Raw genomic sequence first — 20393 nt, 5'->3', positions numbered from 1 at the left:
AAGTGGACTTTTTCTAGACTACGGCTCCATTAGGCGATTAGTAGAAAGTGCAGAGTATCCCAAGGTCACTTTTAATTTGGACCGCCTAATTGGCAAACATAGTTCAAAATGGCTGTCATCCAGCCAGACTCTGGATTAATGAAGCACAATTATTTTCATTACCCCTATCTTACACAGACAGAAAATGAGACATAGAGTGAGTGAAGAGGGGGGACTGGGACTGCATATATATACAGACACGCGCACATACTGTACTGTATATATGTACTGTATATGAGACAGGCAATAGACACATGGGGTGGAAGGAAAGGAGGGAGTGCAAAGACGATAGGTGGATGAAGGGTGGAAGAGTGAACGCATCATTATGCATGCTTCGCAAGAAATAAAAGTCACCTATATCAGAATTAATTAGGCTGCTCTCCTTAGACATGTGAAAAGGATAAAGTACCTTTCCATCTGCATTCACCAGTTATAAAAAGGGGCTAGCTTTAATGTGTGTTATATTACCTCTGTTCTATCACCGTCCTCTTGTAGTGGTTCAGTACATTACTACCTCTATAAAATAAATAAATATTGCCGTCTACCATACTAATGTGCTTGCCATTTACTTTCTAGATGGGGGATGAAGATGGCTATGCAGAGTAATGTTTTACTCAGTGATTGTCCAGCAGGCTATTTACCTTCACAGGATAGAACAGAGCAACTATTTGCTCAGTGATTTACAAGAAAACAGGGCAAATACAATTTTATTTCCCCTTGATTAGCATTATAGGAAGTATTCTCTCTAGCTAGAAAGTGGTGCCCCAGTGCATTGCAGTTAATATAAATCTAACTTGAGTTGAAGACCACGTGACTCAAGCTACAAAAACTAAAAATCCTGCATGTTATTTCCCGTAGGAAGAGACCTGAACATTGACACTATTTTGAACAGTGTTTTGTTTTCTACACATTCTATAAATAGACACATTTTTATACAAGACCTGCTTTGTAGTGAATAAAACACCTCTATTGCTTGTACTTGAATTTCATGAAGTGGGGAAACTGTTCATTAAATTTTGATTAATCTGTGTCACAATTATTTCAACACATTCATCATGAAAAGCTTTGTTTTGACTAGGCCACAGGTGATCAAAGACATGGCAAGAATGTCAGTATAGTAATAAATGAACTTGGAGCTAAGAGACTTGCTCATCTTGAAATCATTAAAAAATACAAAAAACAGATTATGAGTTCCCCTCCCCAAATGACTGTGATTCGAAAAGAGCTGGAGAAAGGCTCTCTGATGACGGGCACATTAAGACAATGAAAAGAGGAAAAAAATGTGCATCTTAAAAAGGGCCAATCATTTTCAATGAGCCAATGGAATTGCCTACAGCCATTTCGCAATTAACAGCATTCTTTGTGTTTGATAAAGGACTGAACGTTGGCAATTTAGAGGAGGGAAGACAGGAATGACAATTGTTCTCAAAGCTAGGCAGCCACTCCAGAATTGTTAAAGAGCTATCTTCTTGGCATTGCTAAATCCTTTCACTGGTCCTTGACCTGACCCATTGTCTGCAATCTGACGGCGATAATGTGTTAAAGTAGCATTATGTTGGGCCTATGCAGAGCAGCTTTGGATGGCTGTAGTTTCATGTAAATTACTGTGTAGATAATGACAGACAAAATATGTGAAAGAGTGGAAAGAGGAATTGGAATCAAATCTGAGATTGGTGCTATGTATATAATACATATTACCCAGACAGCATGGTCATACTTTGTTTATCTATTGTGCTTTTCCTCCACTGCATTTCCTTACTTATATAAACTATGGATGATGCAATTCCTGTAGTACTTATGCATTCTCTTTGCTATGGCACTGGGTGACCAGATTAAACAATGTCTACTTGCCCTGCCAATCTAATACATAACAGTCTAACAAAATGTCAGGTAACCTTGAACTAGCATGTTGGTAATGGAAACAAATCAAAAGCATTGCAGGCTGAGAAATATAAGAATGATAATTGATTTAACACGTCAACCCTTACAACCACCCAATAAGCAATCACGTGCAAAATAAACATAACAAAGGACTTACTGAGGCAATGAGCTTGTCCACACAGTCAGGAGCCACACTGTGGAGGTGTGTGAGGTGGAACTGCAGGTGGATCTTGTTGTTGAGCATGTCCTGGCATAACGGGCAGCGTAACATGGGCTGGACAGAGTGCTGCGTCATCACGTGCATTCTGAGACGATTTAGGTCCGTGTTGGTAAACTTGCAGTAGGGGCACTGGTACATCTGGGTGGTAGAGAGACGGAGACAGAGAAGAGGAAAAAACAGTTCCACAGAGGGTCAATTGGGTGAAATGGATGTGGTGAGCACAGTTGCTCTGCTTGAAGAGGAGCTGCAGATCCAGCAGAAGATTGCGGGCCTCCTTCCCTCAAGCAGGCAGATCGCTCTGATCACGGACAACTGTGTAATACTGAGCACCACTGAGTCTTGGTACCTACTTCAAAGTGCTCTCATCTGTCAAATACTATATTGATTTTCCACCTTATACACAATTAGCAGTGAAACTGTAGCAGAAAGGCAAATAAATTTTGAGTATATTTCAGTAAAAACCTGCATAATATAAAAAAGGGGTCATTGAGATAACTAACTTATAATTATAAGAAGTATATTTTTACATTCCTTCTTTTAATTGGTATGTAACTTTCAAGCTCATAATGAGAGCCTGGTATTTGAGGATGAAATAACCTTTAGCAAGAGTCCCTTAATTCAAAGAGTTTTCCAGAACATCTGAAGACTTCAATGTTATTGAAATTGTTTAGTTTGTAACTCTCACCTGCTCCGTAGCGCTCTTCTCAGCTGTCCTGGGACGCTTTGAGGAGAGCGGGCTCTCGGAGGTCTCGGACCGCGAAGACGGCCTTTTGGAGGGGGTTGGGGAATCTGACTGGTGCCGTTCCGAGTGGCCAGACACTGGTGCAGATTCACACAGATGCACACAAACAAAGAGGGATAAAGAGAAGAGAGTAGACATGTCAAGGCAAGGTGAGGACTTGGCAGCCTGGGAGCAGGTCAATCAATAACACTGTGGATAAAGGGCTTTGGAATGCCTTTCTTAAATGTGATATAACTGCATTTAATGGGAATTGGGCAGAGAAAGTGTTGTTATCCAACTCATGTCTCCCCATAAGAAACACCACTTTTTGCTTGTCTTCCCATGCTGCTTCAGGGGAGCTGTGTCTTTCAATGCTGGCTTGTCAAGATATCATACAACACCATAAACCACTAATGAAAATATTAATTTGCCACAGGGTGCAACTTTAGGTTTCACCACATATTTTCAGTCCACATGAGTTTCTTAACTTGAGACAAGGTACATAAACATCTTGCAACCTGGTCATACAGCAAGAAGGGTAAAGCGATCCACAGCAGGCTCAACTTGTAACACAACTTGTTGCTGTTATTACTTTTTACCTGTATAACAGTTTATGGGCATTCGTGTTTCACATGCATGTGATGCTCAAATGTCAGCTAATTTAAAGTATTTTAAAGCTGTAGCACATTCTATAAGACAATGATATGTTTTACCTGTTAAGTGATGCTGATATTGTAATGCAAGCATATTTTAGGAAAAAAAGACACTAAAAGGTCTGCAATGATGTCTTATGTAGTCAAATATATTTGGTCCTAGTCGTCACAGAAATAATCCACAAAGAGGAGCTGAAGGAGAGGGTAAAATTCAGATTTTTGATATTTTGACCAATAATCACAGTTCATTGCCAAAATTTGAATTCATTTTAAAGGAGTGATCAGGCCATTTTTAAGGGATCAAGAAAGACTTGTTAAATCAATCAGTGCCTACAATTTGACCCAGCTTGTAAAAATGTTTTCAAAAGCAGGGGAATGCCAGTGAAATTCTCTGTTTCACTTGCATTTTTGTAACCAGCTAATCCTTCTCCAGATTTTTGTAGTTTTGTACAAGTGGACTGTGACGGAGAGAGAAAAAAGGGGACAGAAGATTAGAAAACCTCTTTTCATGCCCCTAAGCAAATCTCAATATTTTCTCAAAGCTAGGTCGCATATGACAACAGGCTTTCATTTAACTCAAAGAATTTAAAGACAAGTGTTTCACTATAGCTCACAAACTGAATCACACAGCTAATCCTTTTAATGCAAACAGCACCAATATAAACAAAATAGAGCAGAGCAATGCCTCACACAGGAACCCCTGCAAACCACTTTTAAAACCACTCCACTAAATAAAGAAAAAGAGAAACTAGAGGTGGCACACAGAAAGGCATCAGAGTTGAGCACTCAGCTAAGAAAGGGCTTAGAAGAGGAGCCAGCATGGGGCGAGCTGCAGTAACATCATGCTTTGTCTCCAGTGGAAATAATTCACTGTGAAACTTAAGCAGGTGTCTTGCCAACCCCTAACAAGCCTATAAAGAGTTAAATTTGGCCTGATTTGTACAGTCCTGAAAGGCCAAATTGAGAACAGAGGGCATTGGAAGGGGCGGGGTGGTTGGTCGGGGGGGTCAGGTTAAGCGGGGCTGACCACGCTCCTGCTCCAGACATTAAAATGTCAGCTCCAATCAAGACGAGGGCAGTTGAGCTGATTACCCAGTGGGGGACCTGGCTTTGGACAGAGCAGCCTGTGAGATCTCCCAGAGACACTGGGATCAGCCAGGGAGGCCCTATTAGGGTCCAGTCACAGTCAATCCTATTAAACACATCCGCCAATAAACAAAGGGAATGTTAAACAAAAGGAACCTCCCATTCCCTGACATTAACCTCTCAGTCATGGCACTGTCCTCACCAATTCCTCCTCCTCACCAACTCCACTTCAGTCCACTCCGACTTCCACTGAACTCATCTCTCGAGGAAAACAAGGACGGTCATTTGTGGTCACCTTCACATCTCAACAATCTGGTTGATCTTTGTGTTCACATGTGTGGGGGTTATAATTCCATTTAGTTTTCCTGAGCTGGCCTGTTGAGTTAGTTAGGAAACACTGGTCTCTGCTTCTGTGATTTTGTCTCTTCTTCAGCAGCTCAATAATACCATAAGCAACCTTTAACTTTTCACCAGAAGCCTTATAGCAGTTGGAAAGGATATCTAATTGTTGTTTAAGTCATAAAAGTAGCCAGTACCAGATTCTAACATTTTCAAGCACCTGCTCTTTATTTTTTTTAAAAAGAAAGAATTTGAAGCTGCACTGCCTTTGCGCACATGATAAAAAAGAAACAACCAAACAGCTGCTACACCTTATATATGAATATTTGCCATTCACTAGCAATTAATGTATCAGAGAGGTAGTGTAAAAAAAAATCAGAGACTCAAAAGGTAGGTAACACAGGGCTGGTGCCACAGCTTTAAGGTACATACATACAATACAGAAAGTAAGCATGGATAAAGTAGACACAAGTATCCTCTCATTCTCACAATTAAGAGGATAAACATAATTGATTATAAGTATATTCCACTTCTACAATTACTCAATAAGCACCAGAGAGGTGAAACAAGTGGCTGTTTATGCTAAGCCTAAGAGCTGCTGTAGAAGGGGCCTTAACCGGCTCTAGCTCAGGGTGTGTTATGTTTATGTGTGTGTGCGATAAAGAGATGGAGCGAGACAGAGAGAGAGAGAGAGAGAGAGAGAGAGGGAGAAAGAGACAGGGAGAGGGAAAGAGACAGGGGGGGCAGATGGAGGGCTGGGGAGGCTTACTCAGACAGTCTTTCTCGTCATGGCCAATTAGGACTCCATAAATCTGATCAATCGCCTTCTCCTAAGAACCCTACACCCCGACACCATCACCGGCACCATGACTAACATCCAACTACTGTATCCGGTCTTTCTGTGTCAAGGGTGATGAAAAAAAAAATACGACCGCAACATTGAAAAGCTGGGAATGAAATAGATATTTTTTGTCATTACGCACAGTCTCACATGGCAGATTGGACACTAGTGTCCGAGCATAGATTCGTACACGTGAGACACATGGATCTACAATAAGAGCAGATCAGAACCAATGACCAAAACATTGGGTCCTGATGGAACAGGATATACGACTATCACAGGAGCAATGTACTGTCAAGAAAGAACAGAAAAGGACTGAGATATGATATGGATGTCAAGAATAGCTGACAACAACTAGAGGTGAGGTCTGGTTTAACTCTCTGATGTGATATTGGAGGGGGTAGCTGGGAGAAAAAAAAATACAATCACAAAGAGTTGTGTAAATGTGTGTTGTTGATTATTTTTTAAGAATAATTCCTGCTGTTTTCTCTTTCACAAATAATATTGCTGTCACTCTAGTTCTTCTTGAAGGTACAGTCTCATCACTAGGCCCTGTATGACTGTAAAGAAACTTTTAGACCTAAAACCTCTGTGCCTGGTTAGATTAACAATGCTCGTCCCATTCACAAGTATTCCTCCACAGAGACCACTCTGGGTTCCCCCTCCGTCAGTGACCTTAATGTCTGTCAGGAGTCTGCTAGCCTGACCTCTTCTGCCTGGTCATTAGACACAGATCCCCCATCCACACCAAACCTCTTCTGACAGATACACAGGGTGGGCTTTTGTTTGAAAGCACAAAAGGCAGGGCAGGAGTGGAGAAAAAAAAAACTAAGAGCCAATTAGGTGATTATTTATTCATGCCCCTTTTCCGTAAACCAGAGGCTTTTGTGCTGTCGAGTCCCGTAAGTGAATTGGACTTTGGCACCTTGTCTCACCTCCCATAGCTGGACTGTATTATTCAAGCAGCAAAGGGGCTGTCAGCACACTGCACCGGTCTCTGGAGCAATCACAGCCTTGTTGTGCTTTCAAGGGGGAAAAGATGCCTGCTGGACAGAGTGACTGACACAGCACAGACTGATTCAGACACAACAGGTCATCTGCCATTGAAATCTTCCAGGAGTGTAATCAAAGCTGCCATTAGCCGGCTTTGTCCTTGGGAGAGGTTATCCATATAGTCTAAAATGTGAGTTACAGTAAACATTATGTAAAGAAGTGAAGGATGGGAAAAAGATTCCTGGTGTTTCAGAGGGGAATTCCCCTCCTACTGACTGACATGGGGTCCTCATCATCTCCGGAGCCTCTGCCCCCTCATTACCACAGTTCCTGTCTCGCCGAGGCAGCTTCAGACCTCCGGTTGTAAAAAACGTAACCTATCATCCAGTCCGTCCACGCCAGCAAGGCTGCATAACTTTACTGTCACTTTGCCCAGAACAGCCACAGTCTGTCAATCACTTTAAACTGAAGCTCAGCCCAAAATTCCCCTCACAGTGAACATTAAGGCTCCTCAGTGGTTCACTTTCTGAAAAGTGTGTCCTCTGATCCCCAGCTCCCTAAAACCTTCCACCTTCACATTGTAGACGGCTTCTGACTTGCCTCTGCTCCTCGTTATGTAGAGAATCCTAACTGCTATTTCCCCGGCAAGTTGGCCATTAATATGGAGATGATTCAACTCACCCAGTGCTAAGTCATTCTCTTTTAATGCTATGCTAACAATACCTGAATATTGCCTTTTCCCATTTCTATCAAGGTTTTTAATCTATTCTCTGTGTCAGAGCCCAGAGCAATAAAGGGCAGTGTTCCATTTCATCTTATACTTCTCAGGTAATTATTATGAGTACAAGAAAACTGAAACCTTGAACTAAGAAGCCAATGTTAAAGTTACATATGAAATATTTTACCATTATTTATGAAGTTCAAGAACAAAACACTAAACTGTGTAGTATAAGGGTGTAATAAAGCTTAACGACATGATTGCAAGGAAGGCAAATTATTCTAGATAATATTTAAAGGAGATATTAATTAACAGAGGCGTTATTAATCTTCAGGCCACTGAACAACAGGACGACATGGCGTTCACCTTAACAGGACGCTCTGAGACCGAGCACTGGTTCTTGCCTATTAGACACCCCGTGGTAAAACTCATAAACACGGAGCTTTCGGGGAGTTGGCTCACAAACAAGGACAATTTATGGCCTATTATCTTCAAAGACAAAAGGAATTACAATTTGAGGGATGACAAGCACTCAAAGGACGTGATATGAATATGTAAACATTTTCACTGCTCTGTCTCCTGATTTGTCATGCTATTTAGGGTTTAAAAGCAACAACAAATCACCACTGCACTGAATGTCTCCCAGTTTAGAGTAACAATAACATAAACTTGAATAATTTGATTGTAACTAACCATAAGCATCAACCACAGCTAATATTAAATCTACATATCTGAATTGTTGTATAAGGAACAATCCATAACATTTTGTATGTCTGTTTCTGAATGAGAAACACCAGAAGACTAACAGCACAATGTAGATCTCAGTAAAAAATGAGCAGACTGCAATGCCACAGTGCTGGGTCTAGGGGATGCTAATCATCATGTTCATTATACAGACTAAATGCAGTATCTACAGTGTGCTTCCTCTGCACACAACACACCTGGACATGCACATGTGCATGTTGAAGCACATTTATATAAAAACACAGGTGGGTGTGGAGGCAAAACACACAGGAAACTCACAGAGTTGTAGGCACCCACAGCGGCAAAGTCGTTATCCAAACTGTTTCACAGGTAGGGTGTAAATATTTAACTGAACATAGTTTAGAGCCCTTTTTAGCTGGTCCATGTGAAAACCTAGAGTACTGTAGGAGCCTCATAAGGAAGGTTTGTAACATCCTGTAGATTATGCAAGTTTATCAGATAAATATTCTAAAACATTTTGGTCGGAATGTCTCCCTTTAAAATACCAGAGTCTCTATTATTATCTCTTACAAGTCTACAGTACATGCTTCAAACATGGACACGGCAATCAAACAACACCTCCGCTGTAGTTGTTCAGTCTCAAATGCATAAAGGTTTAATTATGTATAAATATAGATTTCACCTATTTAAATTGTATTTAGCAAGCTCATATAAGAGGTACAAGCAATTCTCTCCAGCATAATTAAGTAAGACAATACCATAATATGCACTATTTGTGCACAGGAAGTATAAAAACGGGAGTTAATCGAATGCTGCATGTCACCTTTAATTGGTGCTACACAAAACTATGTCAAAATACTCCTACACACTTTAACAACATTTACATTTAAGCCCAAGTTAACAAAGACAAAGTCCAGCATGGCAAGTGATGGTGAAAGAATGTGCTGTGCGCACTAAATGTTTCCATGTTTGAATATAGTAAGGCTGGGACATGGTCGAGATTATGGCATCTAAAAAACACACAGATTTACATTATAATTATAAATAAAATTATTCCAAAGATATACAGTATATAGCTCAAGTTATTTGGCCTAAATATACCCTAGTTTTATTCTGACTAACTTCACATATCTTGCATTGTTTGATCACTTTGGACTGAATAAGAATTTTATAGAATATTATAATTTACCCGTTAATAACTTTCAATACAACCTGTCCCATACATTTATGTTAAATGTGTCAAATCACAGCGTTCAAGTCTGCAGGTGTATTAACAATTCTTCCTGCTCTCTCAACCTTCCTATCTCATCCTACACTCACCACCCGGCCTTTCTCCTTTCTGCATCCCTATACATTCAGCTGCTGCATACATACACCACCTGCTTTAATGAAGGATCCCGTTCCTCCTTCCCTTTTGCCAGAGAGAGGAAAGAGCCTCATGGCTATCCACTTATACATATTTCATACCTAGCATTATAAATGACCCTTTGAATTAATAATCTTGCTGAATGATAAAATTGCAGATACGGCCAACATGAACATCTTTGTCCAAACACATTAAGATTTTAGTATTCCACTTATACTTACTTTAACTGTTAATTTGTATTTTCTTCTCTCAGGATATATACTTATGATAAAATACTTAATTATCTCAAAAAGTTGCACCACAGTATTTTCGGTGTCGGGAGCATATGACGTTTACATATGTCTGAATGCCTCTACATGTAAATGTATGTATCATCTTTGAGATAAATAAAAAACAACAGAATAATGAAGGCATCTTTCAAGAGTTGACATGCTGAATACATATGCATTTTACAAAGGCGTCTGATGTACCTCTAAATGATTTTAATGAATACTGAGGAGCTGTGGAACAAGAAAATAAGATTGACAGTGGCTTTAAAAAGGAGGAAGCCTTTTTTCTGCGTTCGCTAATGCTGTCTGTCTGACAGTGACTGTCATTTGTAAAGGAACAATGTTGTGCTCTGTTCCAACAGCTACATGACAACGATGAGAAGAAATACTTCAGTAGTTCTAATGATGGACCTTAGAAACAGCTCAGCCTCAGTCAGTGGGAGACCGAGCACCTTTTTTAGATAAATAACAGGTTGGCCAAGACGCTCATACATTGTATTCTAACATACACACTTTTTGTGTGCCTTCTGTAAAAGCATCTTCAGACAATCACTTGGCCAAACAAGCGCTCCTCTGTTTACCAAATGCATTGTTCCTCCTCACTTTTTCCCCCAATAAGATGCTTTTTGCAGTTGCTTTGCATGGGCATTGTAATCACCAATCATAAAAAGTTTGAAGTAGAAAAAGGGACCCTTCCATTAAACTACAGCTGTCAACCTTTCGCTGACAACACAGCCTTGAACCCACCACCCCAACCTACCCACCCGCCTTTTCACTGACATCAAACAGAACCTCAGACCTGGTTCCCTAATGCACATGCTATTTTTAACTAAGCGTTTCTAATAAGCTGCTGGGAAGCTATAAATTTTTCATATGCAAGCACATATTTCCTTTGTGAAAACACAGAAACACACTTATTTGGTGATTAGCGACTGACAGAGGGGAGGAAAGGAACTGAATATGCTTGTATCAAATTGCATGCCTTTCAAAAAGGAGGAATCCTAATGCGAGGAGTCGTCTTCCTGTGCACCACAGGTATGAGTGAATTATTAATCGGCCAGCTCATTTTAATGCTTTTTAAAGTGCTTTATTTTGATGTGCTAAAACATACTTTTAGCCATATTCAGTCAGGCATGCATATCATTATTTCTTCCATCAAAGAAGAGTGTCGCCCTTTCAAAAGAGCACAAACAACTCAGCCTCATTTAAAATAGAAGTTCGAATATCAAAGACATTTTACAAAGGCTGGGCTTCAAACAGTGTGATGAAGTTTTTTTTCTTCCCTACACTTTATAAAAAACTTAGGTATGCAAAAGGTCTGAATTGTTTTCCAGCTTTTAACCTGACTAGTGTAAATCAAAACATCCTGCAGTAACACACGGAGTTAGACAAGTGAGAAGCATCTATCCAGGCCTGTTACTGTTCAGTGTCATCATTATCAGAACTCTCTTCTATTGAATAAGAGATGTCTTAACTGCCAACACTGTTTTTCTAACACGGGCGTACAAAGTAAATTGTGCATACAAAAGGAAAATGAAACTAACTTTAATTTACACAGATGTTTCAGGTATATGAATACAGTCTGTAAACAAAAGATTTCTATATAATGAGATGCAGTGATGAACATACTCTGTACGGTATGAGGGACAAAATCTATCATTTAAGAGTCTTGCTTTAAACTTTGAGACCATGTTTCATTCATGTCGAGGAGATAGCGCCGGGCAGCACAGTTTGAAAGGTAGGCGTACAAATTATGTGTTTAAAGAAGTTTCAACATCTTTCACACATCTGACAATCTATGGAAAAAAACTATTTTTACCACTGGCTGCACACAGAGCATCAGTGTTATTAAATCAGCTCCCTGTTCTTCTTTTAATAATTGTAAAAAACTGCTCTAGCTTAAGTACTTCTTTTAGTTATTGTACCGCCAACAACAGTAAAGTGCAACATTGTTATATGAACCATAACTGGCTGTGTACTTCTACAATCATCAGTGCTGTCATCTTTCATTGCAAACAGTCCTTCTGTTTAAACAATAAAGGGCCTTCCAGACTGACCTTAATCATAACAAAAAATGTTTTCCCTTTTCACCATGTGTTGGGTGATTGTCATAATAGGTCAAACAAACAAAGAGAACAAATTCCACACATGCATGCTGAACCATACAAACTGGAAAAAATAGCATCATTTGAAAACATTAGTAAAATTATAACATAAAACACTTCCAAAAATGCTCAAATCGTTCTCTTAAGACCCTCTGACCAGAGATTGTTTAGGCTTAAAGCTCCTCCCCTCACCCAAAGCCCAACCCCCTGCTTAGGATTCACCACCTACACCTGTCAATAAACAAGCCCACAGATAACACCATCCTGATCTGATAACATTAAACACAGGTAAGTGTTGTCTGTGTTCCTGTGTGTGTGTGTGTGTGTGTGTGTGTGTGTGTGTGTGTGTGTGTGTGTGTGTGTGTGTGTGTATGTGCAGCAAAGTTGAGAAGGGGGCATTGCTATCACATGTGTGTGCACACATGGCTCAGCTGGAATTATTCATACAGGCCCCTCTCTTCACCTATTGAGCAAAGACAAAACATGGGTCACATGTCACCTGAACATATTATCTAAATTAGTAGTTTATCCTAACTGTATCAGATGGGATTGAAATTCCTGGAAACCTGCAGCATGAAAGTGGGAGTATTTTAGAGATAATTTTTAATGCTCAAAAAGGCTCTCAGTATTTAGTTAAAATAGGTTTAATTTTAATTAGACAAAAGGCCTGTTGTTCTGAACCATTCAGGTGCAGGGCCACATGTTTCCTGCCAATAGTTTCTCAATGTGTGTGGTGTAAATATTGGCCTTACCTGTCCCTTTGGTGAGCTCCTTCTCCCCCCCACTTTCTCTGTCTTTGGTTTGGTCCTCCTGGTCTGTGGTGGTCTCACTAGCAGCCTCCACATCCTCACTCAGCTCTCCTGAAGGGGGAGGGAGGATGGGATATGTAAATCACCACGCCATCAGAATTGGTGGAAGCACTTAAAGGGACGGCAGCGTTTTTTTCTATAGGAGCTTGCAACAATTACATATGCTGACACACAGTTGCAAGGCTAGCAGACAAAGAGGGCAGAATCTGCTCTCTGTCCTGTGCTGTCTGATCATCACTGTGAAATTTGTTTTCACAAGAATTATGAAATCAGAGTTATATCATAGGGGAAGATTATTGGCAAATATTTATTATTATTTTTAAGACTATTTTTAAAAAATAATTTTCTTGTAATAATTGTAATTGTTATATGTGCAATGTTTGATATTTTGTATTGAGAGCGAATTGATTATATTTCTTCATGTATTCAAGACCATGACAAAAATATGGTTTTGACTGTTTAATGTGGACATATAACTGTGGAAAAAAACTCATATGTGGCCTGACGTGGGCAGATGGAAAATAATTGAGCGGTATCCTTCAAAATGAAGACCTTATAGCAAACAAGCCCCCTTTCTTGTTTTCACACATGAATACAAACATTCATTACTATCCTGCTGCAATCTGCTACGTTACTTACCAATACAAGCCTCATTTCACTTCTTCTATCTTAGTATTGCAAAAAAAAGAAAATCATAAATATTTAAAACTTTCAGAGCCATAATTCATTGTATTTGTATGCCAAGTCAGAGGCAGAAATCCCCTGTAACCACCTTAAAAGCCTCAGCTCGATATATCAGGCCATTTAGGAGCATTGAAGTCCAAACAATGGATATCCGATAACGCCATTTGTAAGTAACACACAGAGGAAAGATAGCAAAAACAGATAATAAAAAGGGCATCAATCTTGTTTATTTCCCTCCAGTGCCCCCTGAACATCCCCTTTGCCTGTTAAGTTTGTTTAAAAGTAGTGGGACTTGCATGCAATCGCATTGATTTGACAACAGTAAACTAGGCCGCAGTCAATAGGCCCTATCAGTTATTACACACGTCAGCTCATTCTCAGCAAATGTACTTAAATGCTCTTTTGAAAATGCTTTCATGCTCAGGTCTCTACTATATGAGCTATTGATGTATTGACAATGCTACAACAGCTACTGAAATATTCTGTTTAAGTATTCAGCCCTGCAGTCATCACACATCCAATCTTAGCACTCCACATGACTACCCACAGCCAAAACCACTTTTATGACGTTACATTATCCCCAACACTCACTGTTTATCCTGTCAGTGAAACATTGCATACATTGTATATAGAGTTTTGACATAGGGTTCTCAAACTCTGGTATGTGTCATTATCACAGATACACTTTGAACGCTCATACATCCCTGAACCACATGGCTATTCTAACAACCCCCTATCTGATGGATGGCAGTCTTACTCATAGAATAGTCAGAAACAATTTCACCCTAAAGGTGTATATAAAGGTTCCTTGTGCGAGAAAGTTATGTTTATAAATGAAAAATATTTTGTTTGTATTTCATTGTCTGCTGTGTATGTGGAATGAAATTATCTTTGTCTTTTACTCTGTAGGCTGGAAAAATATCTACAAAGTATCTACAACAAACCTGCTATTTTTAAACCAATTATAGAACGGTCTTTCCTGTTAAAGGTTGACTGAATAAACACTATGGCTACATAAACATACAAAGGTATTATGCATGCATATGTGGTTATTCAGTTTTCAAAAAATGAAAGCCAATGGAATTTGTATTACTGGCAGGACAGGACAAATATCTTCCATTTCCTGCTTGCTGATAGAAATGCTGTAGGACACAGCTTTCTGAGCAGAGTTATTGGTGCATGTATTGTGTTGTTGCACATTAATGCTAAAAGCCAATCCTGTGATCCAATGACCCCGTGTTTAAATAAAGATATTTAAAAGGGATGACGGACACCTTGTAAAAAAGCATATTTAAGTGTTCTTTGGATCCCACACACATTTCTTTTATTTTCAACCATGTTTCTATTATGTTTCCAAGGCAACCCATGACTTCCATGTGGTGCAGCCCATCCCGTGCCGGTGAGGCGGATCTTTAACATTCTCAGAAAACCAGAGATCTCCTACTGAGTCCTAAAATCCCATCTAACTCCTGCCTGCAACTCTGTGAGAATAAGAATACTGTACAGCTGCATAGGTGCTCAGATTACAAAATAATCCCTAGGTAAATTTTTTCACCTTTAAAAACGGGGCAATGTGTCATTTTTTAGCTATGTGACACTTGTAGAGAGACTAATTCCCCACCTACACATTAACACACACGTTGTGCTTAAACATTACTGTGATAGACAGCCAACATTCTAATGCTGTTTATCTTCCCTGTACCCACCCCCAACTTCCTGCACACAAACTGTACATGCTCACATGTGCATTGATATTTTTTCCTGTTTTCAAGACTTCTTTATTTAGATGTTTTTGACACTTTTAGCACACACAACACAGACTCCGGTCCATAATTTATGCAGAAATACAGACATTTAATTCCAGGAGCAGCGTTGCATCTTTAAGTGGCAAATGGCTTTGCCTATTCCTCATCTCATCTCCAACGGTATTACAGACTGATTAAAGCCAGGCCGACCATAATTAATGAAAGGTCATGAGTGGCCTAAGAGTAGGATGCAAATGAAAGAGACACTAAAACTGTAGCCAAAGATTAACTCTGAAAATAGATGAGGAGAAACACTCAAAGCTATGGCAGCAGGCCATTTTCTAACCCAAATCTGAGAGATGTTAAGGACAATAGCCTGAAGGTTGTCTTCTAATTAATTGTCTTCATTAACCATCCTAATACAATGATATGAAACAGTTCCATTAATCTAATCATGCAAGTTGAATAAGCCCATTGCCGACACAGAGATTACACTCATCTGTTCTGAGCATATACATATCAGCTTTTCTCTGCCAGTCACTCAGTGGGGACAGTCCATGGGCTCTCTGTTCCAGCATCTCCCCACACACACACACACACACACACACACACACACACACACACACACACACACACACACACACACACACACACACACACACACACACACACACACACACACACACACACACACACACACACACACACACACACACACACACACACACACACACACACACACACATACAGACACTACAGCACACTAAGCAGCCTTCCCCTCTTGTGTTTTGCCAGTGAGTGCAGATACTTAGTCAGGCCCATAGGTGTCACTCTATACAAGCTAGGAGAGAGCAACTTGCTCACACACATTAATGAGGTGCGGGGGGGAAGGGGCCGAGCGGCAACAGACAGAAACACACGGGGAAGGGGGAAAAGGGAAGAAATATGTGGAGATGACAAAAGCAGATGCTATGCAAGAGGCGTCCGGTGAAGATGAGACACTGAAAACGGCAAGATTACCTTCAGATGAGAGAGAGCAGCCTTCCTTTCCCCTGAAGAGCAGTGATTACACTAATGCTAATCAGACTGACAAGCACAAACGGCCTAATAAATAATTGATGGTAACCACTGCACTTTCCAGTATTCCTTCCCAGACTGTAGAGAAGAGCAGAAGCAAGTATAATAGTCACTCTAGATATCTTTCACTAGGTCAGGCTCCTCCTCCATCCTTGGCCTCAGCAGAATACACTGCTATGATGATAACTGCCTTCCTTAAAGTACAGAATACCGGTCCTACCTGAGAATGGCTCCAGTCTTCCTCAAACAGCAGTGACAGCCTGCTCTTTTTTGTTGCATATATACAGTATCTCAGTCGACAACACTGACTTGTCTGTCTCTCTTGGCTTTCGTAAGTTCTGGAGAAACAGCGCGGGGGTTGAGCTGAGCTTCTCCCTCACCCCGGCTCTTGAGCAGGGTTGAGCTCTCTGCTTCTCTCTGGCTCTTGCGTGGAACTGTGTGTCTAAGCTCTCATTACTCTCATTATGATTATTGAGGGCTGTTGTTATCATTTTAACCAGGTGTCACAGGACGGCACAGTAAATCAGAGAGGTGTGCTTCCTCCCGCTTTATTCAGGGCCGGACAGCTTCCTTTTCTTTAACGCTGCACTGTCGGATAAAAAGCAATCTTATTTCACACTTCACAGACTCTATCTTTCTCCCCTACTTTTCTTTTTAAAAATCCCCCTCTTGCTCCCCCCATCATCCCTTGCACCCCTTACTTATATCAAAGTTGGCCTGACTCTGGACTAGAGGGTGCAAAATGAAAGTGACAGGAGGGTACCATGGGACAATGAGACACAGGACCCATGCTGAGGGCTTTCATGCATTGTACACTCCTCATATCAGCACCTCTGCGCCCCATACACAAGACCCCCCTTTCAAAGCACAACACACAGGAAAACACTGCGACCCCTCAGAACCCCCCTCCGCCCACACACACACACACACACACACACACACACTCAATCACCCACAGAAGCCACCTCCTTATTCCCTCATAAGCTACCTCTCATAAAACCACAACAGAGCAAAACATGGCCACAATCTAGCCGGAGACAAGCGGGGTTGCTGATGAACACCCAATAAACCACAACATGGTATAATCAGTTACCATACAGGCCACTGTACTACAAAGCATAAAGCTGAGTTAAAATTGGACAATGCTTTTTAAATGACATACTGATTTGTGTGTTAATCAACCTTATGTATTCCAGATGCATTCATTTAAATGAACTAAAACTAAGAGGTACATAAAAAAACCAGTAATATTAAAAATGAATGAAAGTGTAGTAAAATACACATGGTTGCACATCAGAATCAATGTAGTTAAATGTCAGAAAACGCATACAAACACAAGACCTGCCACATACACACACACACACATACACAAAATGACAGAGTATCTGCCTCTGTACTCTTCTTTTCTCACTCGCGCTCTGGCTCCCTCTCTCCCACACACTTTCACATCTCTGAAAGGAAAGAAGAGTAGGCTACTTCAGCGCTGCTGGTCGGAGTAACGTGTTAGATTCCTGACCTGTCTATGGGGGGACTCGCCGGCCTCTCCCTGCTGGCCCTGCTGTGACCTCAGGATCTAAATGTGAATGAATACTTTGTGTCTCCATGGGGCTGAGGGCAGGAGGGGGGAGAGGAGGAGGGTCGCAGAGGAGGAGGCGCAGGAGATGGAGGAGGGGTATGAGGTTAGGGCACCTAATAACTAAAAAAACTTTAAACGGCAAGTTAATCACAAACAGCAGCGATAGCTCACACTGCCTTAGAACAACATCGTGGCTTCCCCTCCTCCACCGCTCTCCAGGTGGTGCCTGCTCATCAAACCAGACCCATAGGTCTTCCACACCACATTTAATTTGATCCCCCTTGTCTTTCAAAGTCACTGACTACTTTAAAAGGACGCTCACCGCATTCAGGTCACAAAGACTCAAACATGGAAGTCATGTATTCTTTAACGAAAAAAAAACTACATGAATGTGGCTGCTTTTTTTGTGCTTTTGGTATTCAGCGAGTTAGAAACTGTTATTAAGCACCATGAGATGTATTAAATACGTTCCCTAACGTGTTATCTCATGGGAAATGATACTAATTAGAAATACTTCTGGTGGTAATGGCATGTTTAGATACATTGCAAATAAAGTGGATAAAGTGAGTGCCGCTCCAGTTCTTTTCTCTTTGTGTTTTTACTTGAGTGATGAAGGAGAGGAGGATCTAGGTTAATGTGGCTACACACGGAGTGAGCATTCAGGGACTGCTCACTCTTCTGTCCCAGCAGACACACATACACACACCGCGCCGTGACTTCCTTCAATGTCCAAGATGATGACCGCTCGCTAGCGCATATTATGTCCACAATGGAAGACTCAGGCTGTACTTTTCCCTGCTAGGATGGTGGGCTAAAAGCCTGGATATGGGGCAAAAACATCACTGGGCAGTGCTCTCCCATCTACTCTGCCTGAGGGACATTGTCCTGCACAAAGAGTCATTCTGCCTCTCTGCCCCCCCCCCCCCCCCCCCCACACACATGCATCTATGCTAGTCGTCTTCCACTGTTGCCTCCTCTTAAATCAACCTCCTTTTATTAATGCATCTTTTTCTTTTTCCTCCAGCTCACACTACAATGCCTTCACCTATTTGCAGCTATTCAAAGGGACCAAACAGAATTGGGATGGGTTGATGGGAGTGTGGGGGTGGCTGAAGGGGTGTCTGAAAAGAGAGTGGAAAAAAAAAGCATCACCGCTGTCATGAAGGGCAATCACATCAACTCTGAAATATTCACCAGTGGGTTGGAAAATGCGATGGTACAGTTATGACAGGCGAACAGGCGACTCCCCCCACTCTAGCCCACAGTCCCCCGCCCCTCTCTCCATCAGGGCGGAAGCATGGTGGACACTCTGAATATGTATAACCCGGAAAATGTATTGATTTTTCATTTGGCAAAAAAGGGACACAAAAATAACATAACCTGAAACTGTCACAGCTCTTTTGTTCATAGCTCATCTCTCCTGATGTTTGGCCTTTGCCACAAACTCTCTTTAATTACCAGGTACAGCGAGCTTCAGAGCCTATCTCCACAGAGACACAGCCACATACAGCCTGCTGGGCTTAACAAGACAGCACACATCTATTATATATGACATACACCCAGCAGCTTTTGTTTCATATCTGACTAATAAGCACACCGAATATGACTATACTCACTGTTTGTTTTGTTATTATACACACAATATAGAGCAAAATCTGTCTTGAAGAAACCCTTGAAAATTAAAAACATATAGCATGCCACATTCCAAACTGCACGTTCAGTTTAAATACTAATGGTGAATAGACCCAGGATTTATTTGATGTGCTTTTCTGAAACGGTTCTGCCTAACATGAAATTCTATTATCGATCTAGGTTTTCCCAGGTACAGGCAGGTGCTTGTATGTTTGTCTGAGTGTGCACACTTGTGTGTGTCCATTAACAGATACTTATCTGTTTATCTCTCCTTTTAGGCACCGCAGACCAGTACAGTGGACTGTCTGAAAAAGATCTCTGCCTGTCGATTTATTGAATGCACCATTTGCATACCTTTGTAGTGCATCCATCTGCCTGTGGACTGTTCTGTGGAGGTATTAGCTCAGAAAATCAATGTTGCAATGGTTGGATGTATGTAGTGCCTAGCTCGGCGCGTGTTAGGAGTCCGGCTCACAGTTCCCACATGGGCCCTATTTAAATGAGTCCTGCCAGCAGAGGCTTTCCTGCCGGTCCTTCAATCTTCGTAAACTTAAAGTACACAAACACATTTCTCAGCATTCCCCGCCAGAGTGGGCTGGTTTGCCGTTCTCCTCGATGGTCATCCTGCCTCGCTGTCTCCATCCACAGCCCAGGGCTTTACCAGTTGTTTGTTTTTGAAAGCGTACACCCAGATAAAACAGAATCCGACAAGGTTATGAATACCGATTTTGCTAATCAATTTTATTTAAAATATAGGGTATTATTGATGTGTGTTTAACGGCCTGCTAAGTTCAGATGTTTCAGGATAGTTGAGAAGAGAGGTGGAGGACGGTCGGCTGGTGTTTTATCTTTTTATCTATTACGCTTATTTTTACAGATTTACCTGGAGACAGTGTGTGTAGGGTTCTTATTGTATATATATATTTATTTTGGT

The 20393-nt window shown here is 41.0% G+C and overlaps 1 protein-coding gene across 1 annotated transcript in view; it reads right to left on the bottom strand.

The window, feature by feature from the left end:
- The window catches only part of zfhx3b (zinc finger homeobox 3b), a 134849-nt gene that overhangs the window by 13272 nt on the left and 101184 nt on the right, over positions 1 to 20393 (bottom strand). The window contains exons 6-8 of the mRNA XM_054615178.1: positions 12689 to 12796; positions 2826 to 2959; positions 2078 to 2278 (exon numbers count right to left, since the gene is read on the bottom strand). Of these exons, the coding sequence (XP_054471153.1) occupies positions 2078 to 2278; positions 2826 to 2959; positions 12689 to 12796 (443 nt within the window). The remainder of the gene's footprint in view (positions 1 to 2077; positions 2279 to 2825; positions 2960 to 12688; positions 12797 to 20393) is intronic.

Source organism: Anoplopoma fimbria, chromosome 2 (assembly GCF_027596085.1).
Source record: "Anoplopoma fimbria isolate UVic2021 breed Golden Eagle Sablefish chromosome 2, Afim_UVic_2022, whole genome shotgun sequence".
In the NCBI taxonomy this organism is placed as follows: domain Eukaryota; kingdom Metazoa; phylum Chordata; class Actinopteri; order Perciformes; family Anoplopomatidae; genus Anoplopoma; species Anoplopoma fimbria.
Note: the sequence above shows the minus strand (reverse complement) of the source record. Positions and strands in the feature narration are given on the sequence as shown.